This window comes from Stegostoma tigrinum, chromosome 8 (genome assembly GCF_030684315.1).
Source record: "Stegostoma tigrinum isolate sSteTig4 chromosome 8, sSteTig4.hap1, whole genome shotgun sequence".
Taxonomy (NCBI): Eukaryota; Metazoa; Chordata; class Chondrichthyes; order Orectolobiformes; family Stegostomatidae; genus Stegostoma; species Stegostoma tigrinum.
The window spans coordinates 5,928,032-5,944,235 of NC_081361.1; the positions used below are offsets into that span (position 1 = coordinate 5,928,032).

The window sequence follows — 16,204 nt, forward strand, 5'->3', positions numbered from 1 at the left end:
TGCTGCTTTTAGGATCTTGTCTTTTTTTTTCCCCACCCATGTGCACTATAACCACTGGCTGTTCAGGCCCCACACCATGTAACCATTCTAAGACTCCAGGGAGGCAACATAATATCCTGGACTTTTGTTTGTAACAGAAATGCCTGTCTATTCCCCTCACAATTGATTCCCTAAAGCTACTCCTACTCCCTACTCCTCCCTTATACAGCACAGCCACTTGTGGTACAACAAATTTGGCTGTTGCTGCCTTCCAAGTCTATTGTCCTTTATTCATTCACAGGACGACTGCATCATTGGTTCGGTAGCATCTATTTACATTCCTAATTGCACAGAGGACAGTTAAGAGTCAACGACATTGCCGTGGATCTGGAGTCATATGTAGGCCAGACCAGATAAGGATGGCAGTTTCCTTCCCTGAAGGACATTAGTGATCCAGATGGGTTCTTCCTGACAATCGACAATGGGTTCATTGCCATCATTAGATTCTTAATTCCAGATATTTATTGAATTCAAATGCCATCATCTGCCATGGCAGGAATTGAACCTGGGTCCCCAGAACATTATGAGTCTCTGGATTAACAATCCAGCGATAATACCACACGGTCATCGCTTCTCTGATGTTCTTCTACAGGCTCCCCTTTATCCACAGCACTGTTACTCCTTCAAAGAGCTCCAATAAATTGGTTAAACATGATTTCTCTTTGACAAGAACATGCTGACTATTCCCAATTGCCTTGAGATTTTTTAAGTGTAGGATTATAATCTGCACTGATCAATTTTAACACTTTTCGCATGTCAAATGCAAAGCCAACTGACTTTTAGCTTTGTGATTTTTTGTGCCTCCTTTCCCTCTTGAATAGAGGGCATTTCTATTGTCCAGTCTGATATCTGCTTTCCTGAATTTTGGAGAATTTTGAAACAAAAACACCAACACATCGACTACTTCATTACAGCAACTCTCTTAACAATCCTAGGATGAAGCCCATCTGGGCCCAGAAGCTTGTTAGCTCTAGTTTCCAAAGTGACACTTACCTTGTCGCTGTAATTTTGCTAATTTTCTGTCTCTCTTCCACCTCCTGACTTACAGCTATTACTGGAATGTGTTTCATATCCTCCATGGTAAGGACAAAGTAAAATACTTGTTCATTTCCTCGGCCATTTCCTTATCATTCACTATTAACTCACCATTCTCCTACACTAAAAAACCAACATTATTTTACTTCTCCATCCTCTTTTAAATACCCTTAGAAAGGCTTGCTAATTTTTACATTCCTAGCTAGCTTCTTCTCATACACTAATATCTTCCTGATTAACCTTTAGTCATTCTCTGCAATTTTTTCTAAATATTCTGACCAAATCACCTTTGTACAATTATGGTTTTTCCCTCAGGTTTGATTATTTCCTTAACTTCTTTATTTGGCCACTGATCGTGGGTCCTTCCCTATAGAAATTTTCGTTCTGCTAGGAATATAATTATTCTGAAATCTCTCTTTAAATGTCTGGAAGGGTCTCTCTATTTGGGGGAAATGATCAAGGTGAGGCAAGAGGAAAGGCTTTCAGAGGTTTGGGGACAACAAAGCTCGAGACAAGGCTGTGATCAGCAAACCAGTGGCTATGAAACACAGCATGGCAAGCTCAGAATTTTATACTTGGTGGCTTTAAAGAAGAGTTTTACACGTGAACTAGGAGAGGCTGGATGGAGAACAGCAATATCAAGTACGGATATGGACTGAATTTTAATGGGAACAGAGAAGCCAAGTGAGAAGACAAGTGTATCTAAATAGACATCAGAAGGGCAGTGAACTTGGAGGGGAGGGGTGTACTATCTGAAAATTTGAAACAGAGGTTGAAGTCACCTGGGATTAAGGAGTCAGTCATCTTAGTAACCAAGAGAGAGAAGCCAGGAGGATCTCTCTCTTTCAGAAAGCAAGCAATCATTTCTATCCCATTGCAGAATTCTTAATTGGGAGCCAGCCCTGGGGCAAAGTCTGACCCTGGTTATTACAGACTGCCATTTGTGGGATCTTACTCTGTTCAAATTGCTTTTATTGGTCAATGGATTGAGTATAGGAGTTGGGAGGTCATGTTGTGACATTGATTAGGCCACTTTTGGAATACTCTGTGCAGTTCTGGTCTCCCTGCTATAGGAAGAATGTAGTGAAACTTGAAAGGGTTCCAAAAGATTTATAGTGATGTTGTCAGGGTTGGAGGGTTTGAGCTGTAGGGAGAGGTTCAACAAGATGGGGCTATTTTCCCAGAGCATCAGAGGCTGAGGGGCGAGGTTTATAAAATCATGAGGTAAACAGATGAGGTTTTTTTCCCCCCAGGCTGGGGGAATCCAAAGCTACAGGTTTAAGGTGGGAAGGGAAAGATTTAAAAGGTACCTAAGGGACAACTTTTTCACACAGAGGGTGGTGCGTGTATGAAATGAGCTGCCAGAAGAAGTTGTGGAGGCTGGTACAATTGCAACATTTAAAAGGCATCTGGATAGGTATATGAATAGGAAGGGTCTGGAGGTTATGGGCCAAATGCAAGTAAATGGGACTAGATTAATTTAGGATAATCATGTCAGCATGAACGAGTTGGACCTAAGGGTCTGTCTGTGCTGTATATCTCTGTGACTATGACTCTAAATGGGCCATACTGGCCTAAAAAAAAGTGACAACACTTACAAAAATATTTCATTGGTCCTAAATACCTTTGGGTCTTCATGAAAGACTAACATTCATAGAGCACATTTTTTCCAATTTTGTTTGTTCACAAATTTCTAACAGGGAATACCCAACCTGTCATTCAGTACCATTATCATTAATCTCAAACCTGATCTTATTGATTTAGCACAGTGTCCAATTAGCATTCTCTTTTACACCACTAAGGGAAAAACACTACAGCCCGGACTAAACACTCAGCTGAACCCAATAAGACACTACAATTACATCAACACTGAACTCTCAATCCAAATGATCAAGGATTGAAAGGGGACACCTCTGCTCAACTAAGCCCATTTTTCTTTAGGTCCATCATACTTAGATGTCTAGCAAACTCAAATCCTTGGCGCTGATTATGATCTTTTCCTCTACCTAATCTGAAAACAGAGCACCAATTGAAAAGATTCTGGAAGCTGTTGCTGGAGGTCATTTCACACTTTCAGCTGCAGTCACTAACCAGAGAAAGCTGTCAACTATTCCTTCCCCTGGCTAAACCCCTCAGCATCTCTGGGCTTTGCTCTCACTGGATTTCAGCTAAATAATTCTCAGATTAACAGGCTCACCTTTCCGATTCTATCCCTGTTCAGTATTAAATGAGCTAATTGCAGTTGGGAAAGACAGCCCAGTTCCTGTCCACTACCAAGTCAATCTTGATGCAAGGTGTCAGCATGAGTAGCTTCAGGGAGAGGAGAAATGTACACAGCTATCATGGTGAATTGGCTCTTCTATCTTTCTCCAGTTCAGACTACACTTATATAGCATCCTTACCATAATATAACATAGCAAAACATTTTGGCATTGAGCTACATGAGGAGATATTAGAACTAGAAACAGAAAACTTGATCAAAGACAGACAGGTTCTAAGAAGCAACTTAAGGGAGAAAAATCAGAGGCATATACGTGGAGGGAGGAAGTCTGACAACATCTTTTTCCCTGACCTCCAGCCCAGCCTCAACCCTCTCTTGCTTCTCTTTGTATTTACACAATTCTCACTGTTTGCCTTTCCTCCAGATACATGACCTACTCTTTCCTGAGCACTCAAGTACCTTGGCTTAGCCCAGTGTTTATCAACGCCGTCATCATTACTTCAGACTTTAATTTCCTTCGAACCACACTCACTGGCCACATTTGTTTTAGTTTTGAACAATAAGGATCATAGAACTGCAGATACTGGGAATCTAAAACAAAAACAGAAATTGCTGGCAAAACTCAGTAAGTCTAGGAGCATGTTAACATTGAGTCCAGCAACTCATCTGACCTCTTCTCAAAGTCTTCTCTACTTTTCCTCTTGAAAATCCTCAGTGACCAGCATTTTCGACACGAATCCTTTCGAACTGCCTATCACTGATGACAGCGCTGAGACTGGTCCCAAAGTCAACAAATTCCCATCTGATGAATCAGCCTTGACTCTTCTGAGCAGCCCTGACTTGATGCCATCTCAACACAATGTTTGCTTCCTGTAGGTGGCAAGGTTGTGCAAGTCACTATAAGTGCAACTTCTAAACACATTTTTAGCATTAAATATTTGAAGAATACCGGGTGCATCAACCTGGAGCGAAAATGTCCATATAGTATTATCCAAAACTGTTTGCCATCTTCATGGGAGTGAATTAAAGCAGGACTACGCCCACTTGGCCCTTCAAGCATGGTCCATAATTCAGGAAGGTCCACGGATGACTGTTACCACTCAGGCTTTATTTTTCTTCTTGCTTTCCTGCATGGATGACGTTTCATTGATCTTTAAGCTCAAATGGCCATTAGACTTTCCCAGAGATGGGAGCTGGTAGGGAGGGTGGCTTGCTAGGCCTTGCTTTTCTTTGACTGGTCCAGTGCCCATGCTCTACTACTTACTGCCCCCAGGTTCCCACCCCAAACCCTCCCAAAGCAGGGTTTGTACGAGCTAAACTGGGTTGAAAACATCCAGCAATTTTTCTGTTCTTTAGCCCAAGGGCACTGAAGCTTCCTACAGCTCGGCTCAGTCAACATATAATAGTCTGCATGACTCAGCAACTCTTCACAAAGAGTCACTTACCAAAGTTTGTTACATTGAACCTTTTACCATTTCTCACAGGGTTAGAATATAGAACAGTACAGTGTAGTACAGGCCCTTCGGCCCACGATATTGTGCTGACTTATTATCCTACTAAGATCAATCTACCCTGCATACCCAACATTTTACTTTCCTCCAAGTGCCTATCCAAGAGTCGCTTAAAAGTATCTGATTCTACTACCACTGCCGGCAGTGCATTCCACACGCCCACCACTCTCTGTGTGAAGAACCTACCTCTGACACCTCCCACCTTCCTCCAATTGCTCTAAAATTAGGCCCCCTTGTAAAGGTCATTTCCAAAATGGGAAAAAGTCTCTGACTATCCACTGTATCTATGCCTGTATCCTGTACACCTCTATCAAGTCACCTCTCATCCTTCTTCACGCCGATGGAAAAATGCCCTAGCTCCCTCAAACTTCCCTCATAAGAACTGCCCTCCAGTCCAGGCAAGATCCTGGCGAATCTCCTCCGCACCCTCTCTAAAGTTTCCACATCCTTCCTCTAATGAGGTGACCAGAACTGAACACAATATTCCAAGTGTGGTCTAACCAGAGTTTCATAGACTGCAGCATAACCTCACTTAAATTCACTTAAACTCAATTCCCCCGCCAATGAAAGCCAACATATAGTTGGTCATAGTTTGAAGGTGTTAGGAGGAAGGTATAGAGGAGACGTCAGAGGGAGGTTCTTCACCCAGAGAGTAGTGAGCGCATGGAGTACTTTGCCAGTGGTAGTCGTGGAAGCAGTCATTAGTGACATTTAAGCGGCTGCTGGACATGCACATGGACAGCAGTGAATTGAGGGGAATGTAGGTTAGGTTATTTTATTTTTGGATTAGGGTTAATCCACGGCACAACATCGTGGGCCAAAGGGCCTGTACTGTGCTGTACTTTTCTATGTCCTATATCATACGCCTTCTCTTATCATTTCAGTCCTAAATAGTCTGTCTCTTATTCCTAGACCGGTTCCCCAGTTCAGAGTAGTTATGATAAAGTAATAACAATAAGACAATATTTTTGTGTTTTGCTGGCTCAGGATACTTCTTTGCCAGGACACAAGGAGATAGCTCCCCTGCTCTTCTTTGAAATATTGTCACCTGAGAAGGCAGATAGGGTCTCGGTTTCAGTCTCAATTGAAAAACAGTGTAGCACTCCTTCGGAATTCTATAGTACGGCTTCTAATTTATGAAATACAATAAGAAAATTAACAAATGAACACTTGGAGTTTGTTTTGTGCTAATACGTTCTCTTGAATTAATTTGAACACATTGATGTCTTATCTTTCTTACCCTGTCATTCATCCTTACTGTGTTCTGGGCTTGCATTCAGTCCTTCACTTATATTTCAAAGCTGACTCTCCTCTGATGATTCCCTTGTTAAAAAAACTGGTCTGGCCTGTTAGGATCTTTAAATTCACCACTGCACTTCACTACATTATATTCCATCTCATTCGTACAGAGGAATCAGTGCACATGCAAAAGGACGTCATGTCGGTAGCAACATGCTGTATTTATCCCACGTCTTATCACAACATGCAAGAACAAACTTGCAACACGACCCACTTCCACTGAGATGGACAAGGGCAGCAGATACATGAGAACACCTAAGGGCTGAGTATAGTACAATAGTGTAGGTAGATGGGCTTCAGATCGGTATGACAGGTCGGCACAACATCGAGGGCCAAAGCACCTGTACTGTGCTGTAATGTTCTATGTTCTAACACCAAGCCCTGCAAGTTCCCCCCCAAACACTCTCTATTCTGACATGGAAACCTATCGCTGTTCATTCACTGTCGCTGGGTCAAAATCCTGGAATTCCTTCTGTAATGGCATTCTGGGACAATCTAGAGCATATAGACTGCAATGGTTCAAGATGGCAACTCACCACCACCTTTTCCAGGGCAACTAAGGACAAGCATAAGTGACTCCCATGTTCCATGAATGAATGAACAAAAAATCCTTTCAACAAGCTCAATGTCCCAAACTGTTTATAGCCAACTAAAGTACATTACAACAGTGGCTACACTTCAGAAGAAAGAAATGTTGCAGTTAAAGTGCACACTGCAAGATCCCACAAACTGCAATGTCAGAATGACCAGGTATTGATTTCAACAGCATTATCGAAGGGATAAATAATGGCCAGGACTCGCGGGAGAACCTTTCTACTCCTGTTCAAGTAGTGCTGTGATGTTCTTTACGCCCGCAGTTGAGGAGCTGAAGGTGAGCTGAGACGAAAGCACAGCCTAAGTGTGCCAGTCTGGATAGTGTGCTCAGGTTTCTGAAATGTACCTACCAGCTTCTGTCTCAAAGTTGAGAGAGTTAGAAGGCCCAAAGAGATCACTGCACAAACAACAATGGTGAACAATGGATTTAACATGCCGAGATCTAGTAGACTGAGGTGTATTAAGGCTATCCAAAGACCTTGAACTCAGCCAACATCCCTTCAATTACTTTTCACAGCAGTGAGACAACCTCAACTAATACGATGAGTATGTGCATCATTGCCCCTCATTCTCTCTGTTGTTATCAATGCAATTAGCTACACTACCCTCTCTTTTGCTTCTCAGTTTCACGTGTCTGCCCTCGCTAGGGATCCCGTCACATTTTGTGCTTCTCTGGCAATGGCTCATCCTTCCCTGCAAAGTCCACCTTTAGAGACACTTCTATTTCTTGGTTACATTGGAAACATTGGTAAATGTCACATTGATTGAGAAGTTTCAAAGCAATATCTGGCGATCGTTTAAATTTGCACAGATTCCAGAAGTCAGGGCACTGGGAAGTTAGCAGTATGAGAAATTGCATGACAGTTCTGTAACTATTACAAACTGATAGAATGAGGCATCATTATTTTGTCACAGAATGGCTGTGGGCTCATCCAGAAGAATACTAGAAAAAGGAATAAGCCATTCAACCTCTTGAACCTTTTCTGCCATTCACTAAGAGTGAAGATGATCTTTCCTGTGACTACACATCCCTGCCCTGTCACTTGATTCCCGCAGATGTCAAAAATCAATTGATCACAGACTTTAACATACTAAATGGCAGAGAAAGGAATCAATAGATTCACAACCTCAGATGAAGGCAGTTTTCTTCTTAGTCCTAAATAGCTGTTCTGATCCTGAAATTATAAATCTTAGTTCCAAATACTCCAGCTACTGGAAACAGCCTCCCTCCCTGTCAAGCCCTCTTAAGGTTTCAATAACATCACATCTCATTCTTCTTGAAACTTGAGTGTACAGGCCCATTCCCTTTATTCAATCTGTCCTTACAAGATAACTGTCTTAACACAGGAATACCAAGACTAAACTGTACATTGTAATGCAAGTGTGATCCCACATAGGCCCTGTACATTGCAGCTGGATTCCTTTACCGTATTCCTTTAACATCCTGATCAACAACCCATTTGTCATCTTAATTCTCTCTTGTACCTTCAAGGTAAACTCTTTGCATTGTGAGCAAAGACACCCAAACCCCTTTAAAGGCTATGCCTATCAGAAATGAAAAACTTTGCATTTTTACACATTATGGTGTCATCTTTGTGCACACTCACAATACCAATACAGTCACATTCACTGAGACTGTCCTTCCCCATCTATCAGCTTCTTTCCTAACTGGTTTTGTAGACACAGCAATGAGAGTAAGCAATCAGACTATTACTTGAAACCTGTTTTCTAAAAGTAAGTTTCAGTTCCCACACTACCACCAAACTGCCTGTCTCTCAATTATCACATATTACCCCCATCCTCTGAGCTGTTTGTATGACGGAAACCCTCATGCAAACCTACATGAGCTCGATTCCTGACCTTAAAATAGTCTGCCTCCCACACTCGACTAGCTTTCAGCTTTCTGAGTCATTGCTGCCTCAGTGTTCACCATCACCTCTGTCTTTAATGAGGTGTCAGATAACTTCACTCATGAGGCGGCACGGTGGTTCAGTGGTTAGCACTGCTGCCTCACAGTGCCAGGGACCCAGGTTTGATTCCACCCACAGGCAACTGTCTGTGTGCACGGTCTCCTACTGTCTGCGTGGGTTTCCTCCAACAGTTCAAAGATGTGCAGGCTACGTAGATTGGCCAGGCTTAATTGCCCATAGTTTTCAGGGATGTGTCAATTAGGGGGATGGGTCTGGAAATGGGATGTTTGGAGTATTGGTATGGACTTGTTGGGCCATAGGGGCTGTTTCCACACTGTAGGGATTCTATGATGATTCTATGATGATCATGCCTTTCACTATTTCCAATCTGGCCCAGTCACACAGTCCTCTGGGTAAACTTGTTCCTTGAATTCTGATATCTTAAGCATCTCCAATTTGAATAGATCTAGCACCTGGTGGCCATGCACTCAGCAGCATTGTGTTCTAAATCCCAGGAACATCTTCACTAAACATCGCCTCTTCCTGTAGCACTGTTGGTAACATTTATATTATCTTCCCTAATATCTCCTCACATTGCTCAGTTCGAATTTCACTGGATTTTTTAAATTACATTTAAAGGCACTATAAACAAAGCAACATTGTTGCACATTCAACACTCCACTATCTTCAGCTGCTTTTAAATCTCTACTGCTTGCATTTTTCTCTGCACCTGGTCATTACCCCATCCTCACTGGCCTGCATTGAGGCCCAGTCCCCCAAAGCCTGTACTTTAAGATTACTGCCTGTATGTGGGTGTAAGTCCTTTCCTAGCCTCAACCACCACTTGTCTAACTTTCCCAGGTGTCCCCCAATCCTGCAGCTACAGCACCTGGAGCCTTTAGTCACTCAGAGCTCTTGAATTTCTTCCCCAAACACCTCTACTCTTCACCTGTCTCACTGCCCCCTCAAAACATATGTCACTCACTCAAACGTTTGCCTCCACCCTCCCCTTCAACATGGGAGTATCCATTCCTCACTTCTCTGTGGGGTCCATTCAGGCATGCCCCAAAATCAACCACAGCTCAGCCAAATGAGGAAGCCTCAGAATTTGGTGCGTTTTCTACACTGCACAAACTTCAAATGCGTTAAACACAAGTTGGTTACAGATGGTGTCTGAAACTCTGCGAGGACCCAGTAGCATGATGCATCACAGCAGGATTACCTCGTTACCTTTTACTCCAAAGTATTAATTAAGGTAGAATGGTCATTTGATGAAACCATTTCATGTGGATCAGCACCATCGTGACAACAACTTGAATTTATATTGAACCTTTAAACATCCCTAATGTCACCTTCAGGAGCTCTTTGAAACAAAACCTGTCACCAAGCCATATACTGAAAAATCAGCACAGGTGGCAACTCAACTTGGTAAAGGTCAAGGGGATTGAGTCCTCCAGTGAGGGTCAGCACCTTCAGGAAGGACGCGGGGTCTGTGGAACCTCACCCACAAGCCCTGTCACAGTCCACCACCTTCAGGTTAAGGAGGGAGTGTGAAACATTTTTAAAAAACCCTCAACGTATTTTATTATTGTTCTTTAAAACCCCAAACAAGAGGCAGCTGATGGGGCTATTGAGAACAAGAGTCAGAGAGTGTGACAGAAGTTAAGTCAATTGTTTAGTAAGTAACAACTGTCATTTTAATTTGCAAACGGGAAAAGAACACTGCTTTAAATTAAGGGAAAGAGATGGTGAGTTTTGAAACAAGTTACTGGGATTCATTATGAGTTGTAGTTACACAGTTGCTTTGCTCGTACAGTGGAGGACTGGGGTTGCGGGGGGGGGAGTAGATGAGGAGAAGCGGGAGGGTAAGATTGTTGGATGCAGCACCATAAGTTTGTGTGTTCGGGGCAGCTTTGCTCAGAGACAGCCTGGTTGATTGAAGACTAGATCAGGTCTAGATCAGGAGTGCTCTGCAATGACAACTCTCTGATTGGCTCCTAGGCTGGTGAACAGCCTATGTTAGCAGTGCACAGCAGAAAGACTCCAAAATATTCAAGAGAATTGGAACATAGCTCACTATTCTCACTTGCCATTTGCCTATAACTAGTGACTGAGAGACTGAACAATTAGTGTACCAACCACCCTACATCTTCAGTAAAGAACTGAAAGGAACATAGAACATTACAGCACAGTACAGGCCCTTCGGTCCTCGATGTTGTTCCGAACTGTCATACCAATCACAAGCCCATCTAACCTACACTATTCCATGGATGTCCATATGCTTATCCAATGACGACTTAAATGTACCTAAAGTTGGCGAATCTACTACCGTTGCAGGCAAAGCGTTCCATTCCCTTACTACTCTGAGTAAAGAAAATACCTCTGACATCTGTTCTATATCTTTCACCCCTCAATTTAAAGCTATGCCCCCTCGTGCTCGCCGTCACCATCCTAGGAAAAAGGCTCTCCCTATCCACCCCTCTGATTATTTTATATGTTTCAATTAAGTCACCTCTCAACCTTCTTCTCTCTAATGAAAACAACACTTGGAAAGAAGATTGGAGGAGGACTCGGAAGCAGCAAAAAGACACCTTGCTGAATCTTGTGGACCAGTGCTATTGAACTGTGTTCCCTAATAATCTTCTCTATATATATTTCCCCTTGTTTGTCTGTCTGTGTGTATGTTTAGGGGTGTGAGAGGTAGAGTTTGTCAGCAAATTATCAATTGATTTTTCTTGGCCTGTGATAGGAATTGATTTATTTGTAAGATTGGTAGTTTCTCCCAAATACAGAAACCTGATCAGTATTTTCTGTTAACCTCAGTTTAGTAGACAGGAACATTGGGGATTTTGAGTAACTTGATTACATCTTTAACTTTCATGACAATCTCAGGAGTGGTGGGGTGAGCGTATCAGCGCGATTTTCCAAGAAGATTATGACATCTACTTGACTAATTCAACTGACCAATGTGTATACTGTTATAATTAGACTTTGTACTATACATTGTAAGAGGGAAAAATAAACAGAGCTCTTTCACAAGAGCTAGTAATCTCAGGGTTTCACTTCTTCCACTTAATTAAAGGGAAAACTTTGTAATACTTCAGGGAGATCCCATTTTGACACAGACAATGAGGGTTTAATTTTAATAACTCATCTCTGTGGCACATCATTTGCAAGGTTAGTATTTATTGTCCAAACTAAACAAATTAACTCAAGGGGCATTCCAGATCACTCCACAGGGCGTGTCAAAGTCAGGTTCAATCATATTTGGAGTCAGGTAGAGGCTATACTGAATAAAGACAGCAAATTTCTTTAAAAAGGGCAATGTTTAAGTTTCCATAACAATCTGGCAATTTCAATGGTCGCTCTTAAAACGCCACTTTCTTCATCTTGAATATAAAAGCTGAAACAGCCAAAGGATGATTTTAATTCTCGGTTTCTGGATTGTAAATCCCAGTAACATCACCACCATGTGGCGAAAGTGGAACAGTGGCAAGGGACAGAAATTGGGAGCCAGCTGAGTTAGGGAACAAAAAAAAATACACCTCACCAACGTACCTCCGGAGCATGGCTGCTGTTGCAATGTAGGAAATGTGGCAGTCAATTTGTGCACAGGAAGATCCTATAAACATTCATGTTTTAACAAGTTGAAAGTCTTTTTTAAAACTGAGATGTAGGCGGATGGATAAATACTGGTCAGGACACTGGTGAAAATTCCATTGCTTGTCTTTAAAATAAAAAATACATGGACTTTTTCACATCCAGCTGGGGGACAAATTGGACCTTAGTTCAATGGCTCATCTGAAAAGCAACACTAGATAATTGCAAGATAATAAAATGTGAGGCTGGATGAACACAGCAGGCCAAGCAGCATCTCAGGAGCACAAAAGCTGACGTTTCGGGCCTAGACCCTTCATCAGAGAGGGGGATGGGGGGAGGGAACTGGAATAAATAGGGAGAGAGGGGGAGGCGGACCGAAGATGGAGAGTAAAGAAGATAGGTGGAGAAGGTGTGGGTGGGGAGGTAGGGAGGGGATAGGTCAGTCCAGGGAAGACGGACAGGTCAAGGAGGTGGGATGAGGTTAGTAGGTAGCTGGGGGTGCGGCTATCTTCTTTACTTTATCTTCTTTACTCTCCATCTTCGGTCCGCCTCCCCCTCTCTCCCTATTTATTCCAGTTCCCTCCCCCCATCCCCCTCTCTGATGAAGGGTCTAGGCCCGAAACGTCAGCTTTTGTGCTCCTGAGATGCTGCTTGGACTGCTGTGTTCATCCAGCCTCACATTTTATTATCTTGGAATCTCCAGCATCTGCAGTTCCCATTATCACTAGATAATTGCACTTATGTCTACTTTAACTGGATCTTACCCTGCACCGTTGACTAAGCAACATTTGCAATGACCTACCAGTGATTTGGGCTTTGTGGTTGCCACGATATTGGCCAAAGTGTCCTCCTCATCTACTTGACCAAAAACGTGTGCATCATAGGCGACTCTTATTGAAACCTCTTCCATCATTTTGGCAGAAAGGCGTTAAATAAAAAATAAATTAAATAAATAAAGAAAACCTCTTGAAATGGAGGGAAAAGTGTCAAGAGACTGAATAGTCTGCACTGCATCCACTTGGAGCGCTAAAAAGGACCGAGGTGAAGGAAATATTAAGAACTGTCTTTTCTACTCGCAACATAGGTTATGCACCACAGTCTCCATCGTCAATCAAACGCATAGTGGCTCCTATTGATAGAAACCAAACGGAGGGTGTTGAAGAGTCAGAGTGTTATTTAACTGTCCGCTTTCTCTCTTCACATCTGTGCCGAATCCCAATTCTCAAGTTGCAGTTCCAAATTCAGAAGGTAAGGAGGTCATTAGGCCAGGGGTAGATGCAGATGGAACATTGCCTCATCTCTTGTCGGAGGGGAGGGAGATCCTCAACGGCTGACCACTTCCTGCCAGTCGTCTGCCAGAATTCAGAGCAGGGATTGAAGAGGTCGTTGGCTGGTTAGTATTGGCTGCGCTGAGCACACTTTTCTTTGGAGGGGAGGGCTCCGCAAGCAGTTTAGACGGTCATAGGCAACATCCTGTGCATCTATGTACAGCGAGAGCAGCAGCCACGGACGCTGAGTTTCAGACAGCACACGTTCTTGTTCACTCTCGCACACCAGCCCTCTGAAGCTCTTCGCATACACACACACACACGAAAAAAACAACAGCACAACCACAAGGGAATTGTGGCACAGGGCCACCTCAAAACTGACTTAACTATTTCCTGCTTCAGATCACTCTGGCCGCAGGTGTCTCATGAGATTCCAGGCTCAAATCAACTGGATGGTATCTCGTAATCGAGAGAGAGAGAGAGAGAGAGAGAGAGAGTGTGTCCCCTGGCAGTAGGGGAGTAACAGGTTCTTCAGGTAAGCCAAGCCAAACCAAGCCATCAGGAGTTTCTGCAGCGGTCGCCTGCCATTTTTCATGACAAGGACTACCTGTTCCACAGGATATGAAAGGAGCTGGAGCCAATGCCTTTTCTCACAATCAGCTCTCTCTGTCTAAGGCGGCCACAGTTTTTGTTAATACTGTGCAAAACCAGGAAGCAGCAGCGATCAAAAATGAGCTTTCAGATGCTGCACATTCCTCCCCAATTCACGTGCTCTCTTTTAAGGTGTGGCTTGTTTCAGTCCATTGGTTCCTAAGGGCAGGTTAATCAGCTACAGGGGAGAAAGCAAGACAGACAGAAAGATGGGAGTGGCCCTGTGAGACTCAGTGCGAGCAGTCACAATCAAGAGAAATACTGCTCCTCAATGTAACTTAGAGAGAAAGAGAGAGAGAGAAAGAGAAAGACAGAGAGAGAGAGAGAGAGAGAGAGAGAGAGAAAGAAAGAAAGAGAGAGAGAGAAACTCAAAGGGAAATGCAATCCGTTAATTAGGCAACACTTAGTTGAAGATTAACACTGGAAGATTAACATGTGAAGATTAAGTCCATTTTACATCTGGGTAGAGGGGGGTAGGATATTTGCTAATTTGCTGTTCTTTAAACAGTCCAGCACTTTTCAAATGAACTGAGAGAAAAGCAGTTTCATTTATATAGAACCTTTCAGAACTTTGGGAATGCCCCAAAGCTCTTTAGTAAATGAAGTAATTCTAAAGTGTACTTATCGCTGCAATGTAGGAAATTTATCTGTCAGAAAACAAACTGTGGATGCTGGAGATCCAAAATAGACAAAAACAGAAAATATTGGAGAAACTCAGTGGGTCTGTCAGCATTTGCAGAGAGAAAGCAGTTAACATTGAGTTATTTGACCAGTGATTCTGTAGAAGGGTCACCAAAATAGTTTTCTCTGCACAGATGCTGTCAGACCTTCTGTATTTCTCCAACATTTTCTACTTATGTTTTAACACTAACATCTGTCAGTTTGCACACAGGATGGTCCCACAACCAGCACTATGATAAATTGTCAAGTGGTAGTTTAGCAATGTTAGTTGACAAACGCCAAGACAGGACACCAGGAAGAAATCCCTTGCTCTTCTTCACACAGTGAAACGGACACATTTTGCATATTCTTGATCTTCACCTTCACCCCACTCCCTGCCTCCCCCAACATCTCTACCCGAGGAGACAACTGTGGCCTTGATTTAAAGTTTCATTCAAAGGATGGCACCCACTGACAGTTGAGCACAGCCTCAGGAGGGGGATGGGGGCTCAGAGAGAGAGAGAGAGACAGAGACAGAGAGACGGAGACAGACACAGAGACAGCGCGAGAGACAGACAGAGACAGAGAGAGAGACAAAGAGAGAGACAGAGACAAAGAGAGAGAGAGACAAAGAGAGAGAGAGACAGAGAGAGAGAGACAGAGAGAGAGAGACAGAGAGACAGAGAGAGAGAGAGAGAGACACGGACAGACAGAGAGAGAGAGAGAGTGCATGAGAGCGCGCGCGCACGGGAAACGGAGTTTCTGACATTCCGCAAATGGACACATCTCCTGTCTTGGTTCCACATTATCAGTGCACGGTGGCCCACTGAGAAAGATTCAAAGGGAAGACACTGCAGCTCAAAAGAAGCCAAGTCACGACATACAAATTTCCACAGAACCTCCTGTGACCGCCAGTGCACACTGCTGCAGAGGATGAGCTGAAAGGTTTCTTCCTGTGATGGTAGGTTCTATATCTCATTCCACATTAAGCAGAGGTTCACCTGCACATCTGCCAATGTGGTATACTGCATCCACTGTACCCGGTGTGGCTTCCTCTACATTGGGGAAACCAAGCGGAGGCTTGGAGACCGCTTTGCAGAACACCTCCGCTCAGTTCGCAACAAACAACTGCACCTCCCAGTCGCAAACCATTTCCACTCCCCCTCCCATTCTTTAGATGACATGTCCATCATGGGCCTCCAGTAGTGCCACAATGATGCCACCCGAAGGGTGCAGGAACAGCAACTCATATTCCGCTTGGGAACCCTGCAGCCTAATGGTATCAATGTGGACTTCACCAGTTTCAAAATCTCCCCTTCCCCAACTGCATCCCTAAACCAGCCCAGTTTGTCCCCTCCCCCCACTGCACCACACAACCAGCCCAGCTCTTCCCCCCCACCCACTGCATCCCAAAAC

The 16,204-nt window shown here is 43.4% G+C and overlaps 1 protein-coding gene across 6 annotated transcripts in view; it reads right to left on the reverse strand.

Moving 5' to 3' along the window:
• Positions 1 to 16,204, reverse strand: part of rabgap1l (RAB GTPase activating protein 1-like) — a 444,915-nt gene that overhangs the window by 26,769 nt on the left and 401,942 nt on the right. The window contains exon 1 of one of the 6 annotated variants that reach the window (XM_059647712.1): positions 13,012 to 14,169. The exons of the other annotated variants lie outside the window; for them this stretch is intronic. Within the exon in view, the coding sequence (XP_059503695.1) occupies positions 13,012 to 13,122 (111 nt within the window). The 5' untranslated portion in view covers positions 13,123 to 14,169. Of the gene's footprint in view, positions 1 to 13,011; positions 14,170 to 16,204 lie in introns of those variants that run through there. 6 annotated transcript variants of the gene reach the window in all.